The 14,841-nt window shown below is 43.6% G+C and overlaps 1 protein-coding gene across 1 annotated transcript; it reads right to left on the bottom strand.

Annotated features, from left to right (window-relative positions):
* Positions 1–2,362: 2,362 nt before the first annotated feature.
* On the bottom strand, positions 2,363–14,838 carry LOC311422375 (coagulation factor X). Its single transcript, XM_084495357.1, has 8 exons — positions 14,557–14,838; positions 12,279–12,439; positions 10,700–10,724; positions 7,974–8,087; positions 6,915–7,055; positions 5,859–6,109; positions 4,386–4,503; positions 2,363–3,576 (listed from the first exon to the last, which is right to left on the bottom strand). The coding sequence occupies exons 1-8, from the start codon at positions 14,624–14,626 to the stop codon at positions 3,029–3,031; spliced, it is 1,428 nt and encodes a 475-aa protein (XP_084351483.1). The 5' UTR covers positions 14,627–14,838; the 3' UTR covers positions 2,363–3,028.
* Positions 14,839–14,841: the final 3 nt, after the last annotated feature.

Raw genomic sequence — 14,841 nt, 5'->3', positions numbered from 1 at the left:
GAAAAGCCTCCTTTTTTTCAAGACCTAGTGCCTCATGCACAAGAGGATCTTGCCCAGATACATTACCTTGGACCAAGCCTGAGCAATGCCCTACCTTCTTATTCATAGAATAATCATATAATCATTTAGGTTTGAAAAGACCTTTAATATTATCAGGTCCAACCATCTACCTAACATTATGAAGTCCCACTATTAAACCATGCCTCTTAAATACCTCCAGGGATGGTGACTCCACCACTTCCCTGGGCAGCCCGTCCCAATGCCTAACCACTCTTTCTGTGAAGAAATTATTATCCTCAGTATTTGCTTACCATAACGAGTTTTGGTATTTTTAAATCCACCGGTTTGCCCAGAAGATGCGTGCTCTACCTCTTGCCTAGCTCTTATGACCTGTTTAAATTTTGCTAGGTGAAATCGCACCAAAATAGTTAGTGTACATAAACAAGTGTGCTTTTATTTTGTCTTTTCTTGCTGGCCGTAGAGTTGGTTATGGGCCTTCTTAGGCCCATAACTTTGTAGGCCTTGTTAGGCCCATAACCTTGTAGGCCTTGTTAGGCCCGTAACCTTGTAGGCCTTTTTAGGACCATAACCTTATGGGCCTTACTATGCCCATAGCCTTCTTAGGCCCATAACCTTGTTAGAACCAAAGTGACATCAGCAAGAGACACATGCAAGCAAGCATGTCCCTTTAGCACTGTGGCAGAGACAACCTTACAGAACAAGGAATGAATATGAAGCCTTTGAGCCTTGGGCACTATAGGCGTCTTGGCACCGGATGAAAGTTTTGTAAAGGACAAATAAACACCGATTGCAAAGCCTAAGGACAAAGTCTCTCATACTCCACAGAATTAGGACAGTCATTACAGACTAAGCACACTCATGCTGCACACAAATATGGACTTTAATCTCTGTCTTGCGTGCTGCTGTGTTAAACCAGCTCTGTGCCTGCTCTCAAGGTGCTACTTGGCTTGACAAAGACACTCTGGTAAAACACAGCAACTGCCACTGTTACCAGAGGCCACCTCAGCACCTTAAACAGTCCACTTTGGTCTTGAGTTTCACCTCGATCCTCAGGCTTCACCGAAGCAGAGCAATGCCCTTAGCACAAGTACTTAAATAGGATTTGGGTAGCACATGTGCCTGAGGACTCCCCTTTGAAAAGGGATGTGTCACCCTGGTGGGGTGCATGGAGGACAAGGGGCTAGAGTGTACAAACAGGAATTGAGTGGACAGAAGAAATCAGGGAACGAACATTGCTGAACAAACATTTAAGTAAGCCTGACAAGGTTTTATACAGGTGGAGACCATCACCTTGGGGTGACTGACCTGCAGTTCTTCTCGCTTGCTTTTACTGCTGACTGCAGCAATACTTTGGCGTTGTGTGGTGTTGTCTTTCTAGTTTTTCAGCCTTATTTCTAGTGATTCAACCTGATACAGCACCTGCTATATGAAATCAGCCAGTACTCACTAAGAGATAAGTGGCAGGTGCCTGGCAAAATGCAGGGTACCTCAGGCAGCATGGGAGCATCATAGGTTGGAGGAGCCTTGGAAAGGCCATCAGGATGGCTAGGGGACTAGATGTACAATAAAAGGCTTGAGGGGATTGGGTTTGTTTAGCCAGGGAGAGTTGGGGGATCTAATAGCAGTCTTCCACTGCCTAAATGGGGATCAGACTGAAGACAGAGTCAAACATTTCCCAGAGCTGCCCAGGGAAAGAGGTAGCATTTAGAGGTTGTGACAAGGAAATTTCCCAGTAGATATGAGAAATTTTTATCTGTGAGCATGCCAACACACAGGAACTTGTTGTCCAGAGGGGTAACAAAACCTTAGCCTCTGAAGTTTTCAAAACTTGAATGGACCAGACCCTGCAAAACCTGATCTCACTTTGATGTTACTCCTGCTTTAAGCATGGGGTTGGACCAGATAGCTTTAATACATCCCTTCCACTGAAAATTATTACATGATTTCTGTGACTAGGACTGATGCTAAGAAGGTTTGAAGAAGAAAGTATGGAGGAATGCTTGACTTCATATACAAAATAACAGGAGTGTCACTACTGCTGGGAAACCTTACAGCACAAAGCAGAGTAGTACCTGGACAGACATATGAGAAATCACTGGATGTTTGCTTTTTTCTAAGAAATTAGTATCATGGCATCTAACTTGCCCTTTAATGCTATTTAGGCCAGTGGAAGACTTAAATTCCTCCCATCCATTCTTTACTTTCTCATCAGCCTTGACATAAGGCAGGTGAACTGTGTCGTGCACTTGTTTAGGGGCATGCACTTTTTTCACTCTCAAATGAGACTTTGTCTTCATATGTGTAAGTTGACTGGAGAGAATAAAAACAATAAAAAAGAACAAAAAAGAAATAATGTTTTATTTCAGATGCTGATATACATCAGTAATGCACCTTACAGTAGCACCTAGAAAAACTGCACACGCAAGGACCTCTCTGATCCTCAGCCATACACAAACCAGATCATGATACAGGAAACAGTGAATATGCACTTTTTTTCTTTCTTTTTTTTTTTTTTTTTTTTTCTGAAGGAGCAGAAAACAAGTGTTCAAATTAAACTAGGGTGAAATACAATCCATAAAAAGCAAAACCACATTTTATTTAGCTGCTGTGACCTAAGCAGGCAGTTTTGTGAAATGTGGTTATTTAGCAACACATAATGAATACTTACTTGTGTCTCAGCTTTTGCCTGGAAGGAAGCTTCCATGCTCCCTTCATCTTCTAAAAACATCCACAGGTAGAAGCTAAAAAGCTCTAGTAGGAACAAGCTCCCTACTGAGCCAGCTGGCTGCAGTACACGTCACTAGAGGACTAAAGTCCTGGTCTTCCCACTTTCATCATGATTAGTGGGGATTTATATTATTTCCAGGAACCTCTGGTGGAATCTCTTGAGCAAACAGACAGCTCATTTAGCAGATGTGGGGAAAAAAAAAAAAAAAAAAAAAAAAAAGAAGTTTCCGTTAGAGAAACTGCACCTTGTTCACTAACAGAAGGATTGAGAACCGCGTTGCTACAAATTTTGTCTCATGACTGTTCTTACCCAGCGTAAGAACCTGGACAGTTTGGTATAGACACCGTATTTGCCCTTCTTTGCACACCCTTCTCCCCAGCTAACAATTCCAGTAACAAAGTAAGTATCCTTGTATCTGGTAACATGGGGGCCTCCACTGTCTCCTTGACAAGCATCTTTTTGCTCTGTATCATAACCAGCACAGAACATGTTCTCTGTTATCGCAAAGTTAGTGGATTGCTTGCAAGTGTTCCTATCAACATAGGGGACTTCAAGCACTTTAAGTTTTTTGGAAAGTCTTCCACCTTCAAACTCACGCCCGAAGCCACTAACCATCCCAGACCTTTGGTTCATCAAAACTTCATTAGCAAAGTCTGCTTCTGGGAGGCACGCTGGGATAATGTACTTAGAAAGTACTATAGGTTCCTTCAGCTTTATTAGGGCTATGTCGTTATCGTAAGTCTCGGCGATGTATTTAGAGTGAACAAGTATTCTTTCCACAGTGTGCGTTGTTTCAGACTGTTCTTCCTTTTCTCTATCCACTTCACCTGTAATGAGATTATTAAAAGGGTCATTAATATGGAGATAGTATAAGAAATAAAGACTTGATAAAAGAGGACATGAGTATTCCCATTGCTACCACTTTGCCTAAGCCTTTGTACTTTACAAGTAAACTGTAAGAGTGGACTGCAATACTTAGCAGCAGCACCTGGATGCAGTTTCAGCTTCAAGGTTTTGTCAATGGGGATTTATGTAAGAGTTTATGTAAATCAGCATAAACTTATTCAGCTAAACTAATGCAAATAGGGGTGTAAGTTCTTACAGATGCTTGAGCCAGATCTTTGTCAGGGAAGAGCATCTGTTCAGGGTCAGGACTAAAATAGTGCAAACACAAAGTTGTGTTGATCTATTATCATGCCTCAGAATTGAAGCAGTGACTTAATGTGAGCAAGTTTCTTCCTCTAGCCAGTGTGTCACAGCTTTCCTGAGTGTTCCTCTAGAAACAAGTCAGTGTGCTTCACGCTTGCAAGGAAAAATTATGAGCCTCCTGAAGAAGCACTGCTCTGATGAGTGCAGAGCTACCCAACACTTCTAGAATAATTGTTCTTAATCCTTTCCAACTATCTGGCAAAGAAGAAACGGATGCACCATTATCACCTTCTAGATCAGCTGCCCCAGTGATTACAAAACAGGATTCCTGCAATAACAGGAAGGGAGAGAAAGCAGAACAACAACAACAACAAAACTAATAATAAAGAAAGTGATATGAGTACATCTAACATGGGTTTTAGAGCCCAGAGAATTAATCTGCAGCGCATGCTCAGACATCACTGGAACAAAATAAGTAGCCATTTACCAACAACAACTTTGATCTCTTTGGATTGGTTCATGCAATGAGCTGCAGTAAGGATGAAATTTTCATTCAGAATAGTTCCGCCACAAAACTCTTCCCCGTTCTCATTGATCAGAACAGCCTGTTGGAGAAAACAAGGGTAAGTGCAGAATTAAAAAGAGCAGTTTAACTTCAGTGAGCGATAAGCAGGTAATTGCTTTCTCTGCAGACTGCATATATGCATAATACAGCAGCACGTATGCACCACTCTGCAGATTTCTCCTGGTCCTGTATACAGATGTGCATTTGCTACAGATTGGTATGTACTGTCAGAGAATCTCAGCTATCTTTATGCAAAACAGAGGTTTGACTTCTTCACCTCACAGTGCACCTTTTTAGTAAAATCTTCCATGAACCAGATGCTGACTGACTGAGCAAGGAGCATGCAGTTCCCAAATCACCCCATCCTGGGGGAGTTACTACCCCAAAAAATTCCTGTCTATGTTCTGTTCCTGTTTGACACTCCAAGTGTGCAGAAGACGGGAATTCATTTTGGCTGGTCTGAAATCAAGAGGAAAACTTAGTTATGAAAGCGTATTTGTGAAGCAAATGAGTGCTGCCTCTGACAAGCTGTTGGGTATACTGCCTAAAGGCACTGCTATCTTAGAGGACAGGGAAGAAGGGTGCAGGACAAAGGCAAACAGCATGTGGTTCTACACCTTCATCTAGCACTGGGATTTTGTCCAAACTTACACCTCTAAGTACTCAGTCCAGACTGAGAACAAGCAAGCATAACTCCATGCTAAACAGAGGCTCTGAGTCTGAATATAACCTCCTCAGCATATGCACAACTTTGCCAGGTCATGGCTTTTGCAGCTAAAAGTTGATTTAGTTAAGCTTGAGTAGTGCTCTCCAAGCCATAGATTGGGAACCTGCTAAAAGGGTTTAAGCTTTGCGCCCAGCATTACCCTGGGCACCTCCTCTTACCTGTGTTAGATCTACACAACACTATTCCCATGCAGAATTGGACTATTAGAGCAGTGGCCCCAGTGAATGAGCAGATCAACATGGAAAAGCACCAAGCACCTCAAGCACCAAGCACCAAGATGCACCTCACTCAGAGAAACAGAGAAGGGAAGTCATTGTGCCTCAGAAAGGTTGAACGGGATGACAAAGAAAGGCAGAAGCAGGACAACTCTGCCAGAATAAGCAGCTTATGGCTGGACAGCACTGGAACACAAGCTGCAAAGGGAACGGTGTTGGGCCAGCATCACTCAAAAGCCCTGTCTGGTTACAGGTTAAAAGCAGCACCACCTAAAGTGGTGTAAAACCTTTCATTTTGATATTTTAAAGCTGCAGTTTGCAAAACAATACACCTAAGTGCCCAAACAGCTACAAACTGTGTACTACAGAAGGCAAACAGGTTAAATGAACAATTGCAGAGCTTCCCTCAGAAACACGTGCTGGTTACATGCAGAACACAGACCCCAGATTTACCTGCCATGGACATTCGCCAAGATGACACTCATCACCACCTACTATCCTGGTATCCACATAGGGAGTCTTGATACTCGATCCGTTGCGAGGAGGGAGGGTTGGGCTTTCTGTGGTAGTAACAATCTCCTCCTCCAGACTTGTTCCATTTGGGAAGGGGCCATCCTGCTCACTAGTTACATTGCTACTCTCAGTGGGTAAAATAACAGATCTTTTTTTTCTTTTGACAAAAACTTTTCCACAAGGGTACTTTACTGTAAAGACAATAATACTACAATTAGAGGAGAAAGACCCACATAAGATGAAACTTGACAACACCATCTCACAATAAATAAGTTATGCAGCTGTTTTCAAGACTAACAAAGCTTAGGAAGATGCAAAAAAAGACCAGATGGTCTGGAAAAATGAAAGCCATTTGCTACACCTAAAACTCTTCTGTAGGTTCAGTCTCTGGACAGTGTTTTCAAAGTATTTAAAGTCATCTTCTATTGTTTACATTGCTATATTCGTGTACTAGCTCTTATTAAAACCATCTTAATTAGGAAACGGAGTGTTCTATTTTAGGAATATGGCTCATGACGGCAATTCATCATTAGTTGTAAAGGATATAAAAAAACAAAGTCAGGAGCATACCGTTGACTCATCCCTCTTTCCCCATTTTTTGGAACAATTAGAACACTTCGAACAGCGTCAATCTTAACTATTTAATGTCAGCAGTTACTATTTGATTAGGTTAACTGAAATCAGAAGTAGAAAGGTTTTGTGAGCTGCTATTTTATATGGAGCATTAGTGTTCAAATAAGCAAGATACAGCTATAGTTTTCCACTTTATTTCCTCAGGAAATTCTGTGAGAGGCACCCTGCAAAGGGTTCTCAGTCAGCTAGGTTCTGAGAAGTCCATCATGTCACCTCACACATGGAAGACTTCAAAAATACAAACCAGCTGGTTGGCCTCAGTCTTAAATCTATGCCATGTACAACACCGATGGTTCAAAACACATTCTTTAACTAAAACAAGCCTCACCAGTATTGCTATTAGTTTATCATGTGACTTTGTACCTGATGAAACACAGTGTTTGCCATCTTCTGCTAGAACATATCCTTTCGCACAGGAACACATAACATCCTTCTGCACGCTTTTTTTGATGCTGCAGAACTGCTCACAGTCACCGTTGTTTATTTTGCAGTACTTTGGTATAACTATAAAAGAGGTAAGTTTGAAAAAAACAACTGTAAATAAACACTGACTTTGCGGATCTCACGAAATTAAATTGCACTCTTCAAAGAGGATCTGTAGTTCCCCTGTAAAACACTTGAAACCCATTAAAATGGGTAACAGCACAAGTGGCGAAATTTTGCTTATGCCTCACAAAGCAACCACATCCACTGCACGAAACGTACTTGCTAAACCCATGTGCACACAGTGACCACATCACAGTGAGCTCCAAAAAGCGCTAGCTTTTTGAAACCACTATCACGAAAGTGCAGTTACTGATAAATCCTCACATGATTCATCCCTCCTGCCCTAAAAAGATCAGCTTCATTATTCCCCTCTGTCCTGTTTCTTAAGTTCCACACCCTCCACTCTTCTGGGCAACCAATACACGCTCCAGTGACATCATTACATCATTAGGAAAATAGCTGTAGGGCACAGATGTGAGACTCAGGAAAGATGGCTATGAAAGAAAAGGATTCTTTGCAAGGCTGGAAAAGTCTCTGCATTGTCTACTGAGATCTGCTTTCTTCACTGCTGTGAGCTGAGCAGTGAGGATATACTTCGGAGCTTGGAGTCCAAGGTTTGCTATCAGTTATAATAATATATTAGAACTTAGTTTTATTGCCATATTTTGGGTGTTCAAGCTCATGTAAAGAGGACTTTGATACTTAAGAGGGTTTTGTTTGGAAGAAGTGTGAATTTGGAGCACTTGCTAATACTATCCAGCTGTAGAGCCTGAAGGCTTTCTGCTTCTGGCACTGGCTTTCAACTCACTGTTGACTGCCATCCTATTCTATGTATTTTTCTAAGAGGAAATTAATCTTTGTTAAGGGAGTGTTAACTCCCTATGGTTCTGCAACCCGGTAAACTCACTGCCACAGCTCTTTGAAGGAGAAACCTACCAAATTCACAGTTCTTGCCTTGATAACCATCCAAACAGGAGCAAGTGTAGGAACCAATTCCATCCTTACAGTGTCCGCCATAGTGGCAAGGATTTGAGCTGCACTGGTTGCCATCTATAAAAAAAAAAAAAAAAAAAAGTAAATTGTAAGAGAGCAAGCATTTTTAGTGAGCTCTGAAGGGGGTTTAGTTTTCACAAGCAATCTTTCATTGTTCTGTTTAAAACGTATGTCCTGTGAGCAGCCACTTCCCAGGCAAGCAAGAGTAACTGCAGTCATTCCAAGTCAGCATGATTCATATACACATCCTCAGTTTTGCAATCTGCTTTTGGTGGCTACTGTATAGTTACAGCTTTTTTTTTCTAAGAAGATAAATTCATACTTGCTTGTCCAAGTGTACATCATTTACAGTGAAGACTGGAAAAGCAGATGGGACATTTCCATGTTGCAACTACTGTGCAAGGCATTTCCCTGCAATTTCCACATAATAAGGACAACTCAACTCTTATTTCTTTAAAGGTCATCTCGTCCCACATGCATGTGTTTTGCCTGCAGTGCCTCTTATTTAAAGTAACAGATACCAGCGTATTAATCAGAAGATAAACAAAACAAAACAAAATGTTTATAAAGCTCTGCTAAATCCATGTGTGCCGGCCAAATTCCTGTTTCATGCTTACAGTACCACAATTGTCCCATTTTATCTATTGAGGTGTGAGCTTAGACCTCAAAGAATTAGCTCTTACCTCATGCTCCCTGTATTTAAGCTGGGATCTCCATATTTAAACATAGTTCTGCCACCTCCCTTCCTTTCCATGACCTGGACACAACTGGCTGACCCCAGCCACAGCCATACCCACTTCACAAATATAGTTACAAGTAGAAAAATGAGGCTGCACCACATTTGGGGGAATGTGCCACACAGCAGCCTCTTCTCCCACCCTCACAAAAGCAGCTCACTCTCCTACACCGATGCTCGCTACCTCGATCTCTCCCATACAGCAACCTGCAGTAACAAGTGCATTCCTGCCTCATACGATGCCAGGCTCTTCTGGAGTGTGTGATAAGACAAGTAGGATATCTGGGGAATTGATGCTTGCTAATTAGTTGCTGGAGATTCACAGCCTTCATATTTCTGAATGTTGCCACCTGTTTTGCTTTTGTTTAGAGCACCTGGAAGAACAGCAGTGCCCACAGCGGACACAAGATGCAAGACATTACTCATCCTATAGATCCAGCTTGCAACCTACACGATGCCTCTGACCTGTGACTTCATCTTCTGCGGGTACATCTGCCACAGGGATCATCTGCTGGGCTTGGTGTGCTGCCCATTTTACATTTTACATCCCTTCTGTACCTGAATGTGGCCACAAACAACAGCACTCCAAGTGAGGTCCACCACAGAGGTGCTGGAAGACTGATGCCCATCCTCAACAGTGGGAAAGCAAGACCACCATTTAGCAAAAGAAAGGCACACACGAGGCCTGCCCTATTCTGTAGCGGCCTTAGCTGAGCAGCAGCCTACTGTTTTAGAAACCATACGTGCACAGTGTTCCCCTGTACTGTAGTTGCTGGTGTGGGACTGAGTTTTATGTCAATATTGCACAAAAAGCATTGCAGAATCCCCCCACTAAAAAAGGAAACAAGACACAATTGTTCTAGCAACTTTGCTGAGGGCAGCTGTGGTTTTCAAAACTTCTGAACACCAATAAAGCAATTCGTGGACTGTGGTTTAAGATGTATGAAATTGGCATTTCCGCTAAGAGCACTGGCACTGATGTCCCACTGCCTGTATTCTCATGAGAGAACGGTCTGAAATTTTCCACTCCTGTTCACTGTAGCACTGACGCAGGCTTTGCTTCAAACTTCGCCCTTTAGGTTGCAGAGTTCATCCCTCTCCTTAGAGGATTGTGAAAGTTTGCATCTTCTTTGTGGCAACTGTCTTCAATTTTCTGCAGACTCAAAAGACGGAGCTGAGCAGTCTTTGGTCTACGTTTTTGAAGTATTCCTCCTAACATGTGGGCTGAACACATACTTTCAGAAGAACGCATTACCAAACACTAATACATTAAAAATCTGCACATGTGAAGTGATTATGAACAGCAGAATCCTAATAAGTACAACTCAGACCTTCAGGAAAAAAGAAAAGAAAAGAAAAACCAGAAAAGACTGGCAAACAGTATCTGCTAATCTGCTGTATGTCTTCCTTGAACGCCAAAGAGTTCTGTAGAAAACATTTCCCACCAAATGATCTACTTTACAGAAACCAACAACACTGTGGCATGCAAGGTGACATAAAACTGGCAAGCAATAGTGCAATGCAGATTAATAGGTTGTGCTGGCTAAAGCATGTAAGTGCCACCCTCTTCTTTGCATCTTGGACTCTCCCATCCTGGGTTGACCTTCTGGAGGGTAACTAGCTGGCAGAGCCAGAGGCCCAGCTTCTGCTTCTGGCTATCTACAAAGGGTCAGTATTCTTTTTTGAGATGACAAAGGTCATCCCAGGAACTGGAGGCAGCTGGACCTTGCCTTCAAATGAAATGACCGGGTTCAAGCAACAGCAAGGCTGTAAATCAATCAGGTTCCTCTTTCAGAGGAAACACAAAAGTGAGGGCATCCCACAGCGAGAAGAGTAAGCAAGGCAGCAGGAAGTGGTTATGTAAGAGGTGCATCCTTTTTCATCTTGCAATAAGGAGGCTTAATTTTCTAAACAAGTGCAGGGTGTTCCTTACCTACATAGACGTTCCAGAATTCCTCCTACAGGCAGGTGCAGGGAGAGGGAAATAAAAGAAGACAAAAAGTTAGATGAGAATTACTGAATTCAGTTCTTCAGAAAAGTATCAGAGTTTTCATAGAGAGGATACTCATAGCTAATAATTTTCAGGAAACATTTAAGTTACAGGTAAATACAATGTCTTGCAGCCTGATATTGCCATTTCATTAATTAAAACCATATGAATGAACCATCTCTAGTGGCCAGCTCTAGAGAATCATAGAATCATTTAGGTTGGAAAAGACCCATAAGATCATAAACAACCATAAACAAGTTGAAAGAGAAACAAGAGAAACAAGTCTCATGCATTTTTCAGAAATACCTGAACCTGCTTAGGGGTTTCCTAATGTGACCCACTCAGCATAAGGCATTTGATTTCTAGCATACCTGTCTCTTGCCTTTGGTTTTGACTGAATTTACTTTCATTCCTGTAGTATCAAATTCTCAGTCTCCTTCCCCTGCAACCCTATGAAGCTGGACCTCAGAAATCCTGAGATTTAATAATATTTTGTCCAATTTCTGTTCTTCTTTCTCTCACACTGAGGACTCCAGGTATCCTGTCTGTCCTTTCCAGTGAGGTCTGGTCACCAGGCAGAACAGGCTGTGCTGGTTCTGCTATTGATCAGCCAACCTTTACACTTTGAAGTGTCCTGGTGTAGCATCCATGACTCCTCACCCAGGTCACCTCAGGGCCACTCCAAGAACATTCTGGCCAGCCAGGAATTCCACGGTGAAATGAGTCTAGCCTTGACTCCCATTTCAGGGCTGTTCTTAACAGCCACACAGCTATGTACAATGTTCCCAATTCCCCTCCACCACCGACTCATTTCAAATTTTCAAATATTACCTTTCCTACCTGCCCACCACCTTGCCCCATCTCTTTAAGTCTCCCTTTAATTATAGGGAGACTTAAATTGAACTGCTCACACTTCTAGCCAAAGTTAAGCAGCCTCCAGGGTAGGGAAGGTGACACGAGCCACACATACAAACCTCATTCCACGTGGGCAATTTAACAGTAAGGCATATAAGGACTGTCCACAATACACATTCTGTCAATTCAAATGACGGAAAGATGGCCAGAAAATGACAAGCCTTGCAAAGCTTCTTGAGATAAACATGGAAAAACATTCACATGAACTTCCAAGTCAATATTTGCCATCCCTACCTTCCCATGGACTCTCCATCTAAAAATATAGTTGTGTCAGTCAGCTATGCCACACAGATAGGGTGAAAATAGTTCTAACACAAGGAGTATTGAATCATGTAAAGGTCAAATACCTTACAACGGCAATTAGGCAGATCAGAACAGGTAAAAGAATGGAAACTTTAACCTGGCCTGACTTGACAAGAGAGGAACTAAGACTGTTTTGATACGCGTATGCCTTAGCAATTCCAGCCACAGTCAAAACCACTACTTCACACTTTGTGTTAAGCAATCAACAATAACTTGTAAGTTTTGATGTCCAGCTCGCAATACTTTATACTATTTTGCAAACATGAAATATGCAGGCCTATGTTTCATATTAGTTCATCCTTACCGTTTTCTCCTGGTCTTCAAAGGCTTCTCTTGCCTCTTCTTTAGAGCAGCGCTCCTCATTGCACTCCCTTTCAATATTGCCTTGTTTCATTTCCTCCAAAAAGGAGTTAGCACGTTTTGGTCTGTCCAAGAATTTGTCAGCACTTTCTTTCTTGATGAATACTAGACAGCAGAGAAAATGATACAATTGCCGGGTTACGTTTAGTGGTGGTATACATTCATTAGAAATAAATGAGGTAGAAACAAAACCAAAACAGACCCTCTCACCTCTCCACCCATAAGCAATGGTACCTGTCACCTCAGTCCTCACAGAGACTGATACATCTCAGGATCTCTCTCAGAATCAGCAGCTCCCAGACAAACTAGAGGCACACAAAACTCTGTCCTGCTGTTGTTAGTCTTGAAAATAAGAACATGCAGGTTGCTGCTGAGGGCTTCTATTTCTGTTGCTCCTGCTCTAGACTCCAGTCTTGAACAGAATGACTTTCCCAGCCACTCTGCAGGCCAGGGAGACTGCAGTTCTTGATTTGGTTTTAAATCTGACAACCAGGCAACACCACGGGCTGCTCCAGGGGCTGGTGGTCCAGAAGGTAACCACCACACAGACTCATGACACAGTGACTTCAAACAGCATGGGGTTCTACTGGCAGATGGGAAGAGCTGTCTCACAGTCCCACCTTCAGAAAAGAAACTGCCCGTGTGTGAGATCTATTGTCCTGCACTACCCCAAATCCCACTGCCCTGCCCTGGGGTCTTACTTCAGTCTTAACATCACTTCCTAATTGTCTTTTGTAGCATTCTTACCTTACTGCTAAGTTTGCAAGTAGAGCTGCATTTGAAGATTTAATGAAGAACAGAAGCAAACAAATGTCAGCTTAGCATCTAAAGAAAGTACACCTCGAGGTCTGATTGCTGGGTTATTTTATTTTTTAAAAGGTTGGCATCACACACGAGATCTCCTGCCTTGAAGTTTAAGACACAGGTAGCTGTTGATTGAAACTGAAGGATCAGAGGCACGAAAACTCAGCTCATGAACAGTCCTGTTACTCTGCAGTAACAAGAGCTGGCGTTATGTTCTACACACGTGAAATTTAAATAGGAAAAAATACTTTCCAATCACAGACTGGAGTGTGGAAGGCAGTGCTGCAGGTGGGTCTTGAAGGCTCACACTCAGTGGGCAGCATGCACCTTCTGGAGCATTCTTCATGCATCTCAATGCACTAATAAGTAAATTAGCAGATCAGTAATCATATAATTTCATATGCTCTAAGCAGCTATGGAGGAAACTTACTCTGCTTCCACTGAAATTGGTAGATCAGCCACAGGGAGCCAAATTCTGCTACTGCCATTTGTATTGAGCACTACCACAGAGCCCATGCGTACTTTGGAGTCCCACTTATTCTGAAAATGCTCCTTGCAAGGAAGGCTTACAGAAAGTGCTTGTAACTTCTAGCTCAGCAACTGTTAGTTCATTCACCCACTGTCTTCTTTGTCCTCAAATCCCTCTCTGCAGTTATGGGAAAGTGACAGGATGCAGCTGGTGGGGTTATTGCCACTCTATTCCTTTGCCTCCCCATTGTCACTGTAAGAAGATGTTTTTGTAAACTTCAGCTAGCCGATTAGTCTTCTGAGGCTGGCTGCCCTCTTTCCAAAGCTCCCTGTCATCCTTCTTTCTTTGAAAACACAGAGGAGCAATGGGCGTTGGTCACCTCAACTAGGACACCCTTGCAACCTGCGGAGGACCTTATTTTAAAACCCAGGTAGGCTGACTCACTGAAGGAAGAGTTAATGCCTTTTGAAAAGCCACACGGTGTGGCTTTCTGTCCTGAACTTTGATGTTGACCCTCGCAGCACAAACAGAGGCAGGACGTGCTCATCCCCCTGCGCCCCAGCCCACGGCCAAGCGCACCCAGCCGAGCCCGCCTGGAGCCCCATGACCTCCAGCACACCCCGCTTAGTGGGCAGCTCTCCTCCCAGCGCTACAGACCCCATTTCACAGGGGGACACGGCAAGGCACAGCACCTCAGGACCACTTGGGATCCCCACCTCCCTGCTGAAACCCAGCAGCAATTTTGGGGCACCCCAGGTGTCCCCCGTCAGCTCCTCACCACTGAGGTGCAGCTCAGGACAGGGGTGCAGCAAAACCCTCTGCCTCTTTGGGCATCGAACCTCCAGCCAGGCATTTCCGCAGGAACCCCCAAAAAACCGTCAGGAGGGGACATCCTCCTCATCCTAGACCCCTTGGCTCCCCTTCTGAAAAAAAAAAGTTGCTGCCTTACCTCCTCCTTCAGCGCGGAGCTCGTCCGCCAGCGCCGCGCAGAGCAGGAGGAGCAGCAGACGGCCGGCCATGGTGGCGGGGGGCTCCCCGCAGCTGCCAGCGGAGCGGGACGGGGACAGGGACGGGGACAGGGATGGCGACAGGGGACGGAGCTGAAGCCTTCACCTCCCCGGGCGGGGAGAGACTGCGGCGGCGTTGCTTCACCCTGCCCAGAAATAGCGGAAGCGCCTGGAAGGGGGAAAGCCGCCGCGGGATTTCTCAGCTGGGGGAGGAAGGGGGGGGTTGA

Source organism: Aythya ferina, assembly GCF_964211825.1.
Source record: "Aythya ferina genome assembly, chromosome: 1".
Classification (NCBI taxonomy): domain Eukaryota; kingdom Metazoa; phylum Chordata; class Aves; order Anseriformes; family Anatidae; genus Aythya; species Aythya ferina.
The sequence above is the reverse complement of the archived record's forward strand: the minus strand, read 5'-3'. Positions and strand labels throughout refer to the sequence as shown.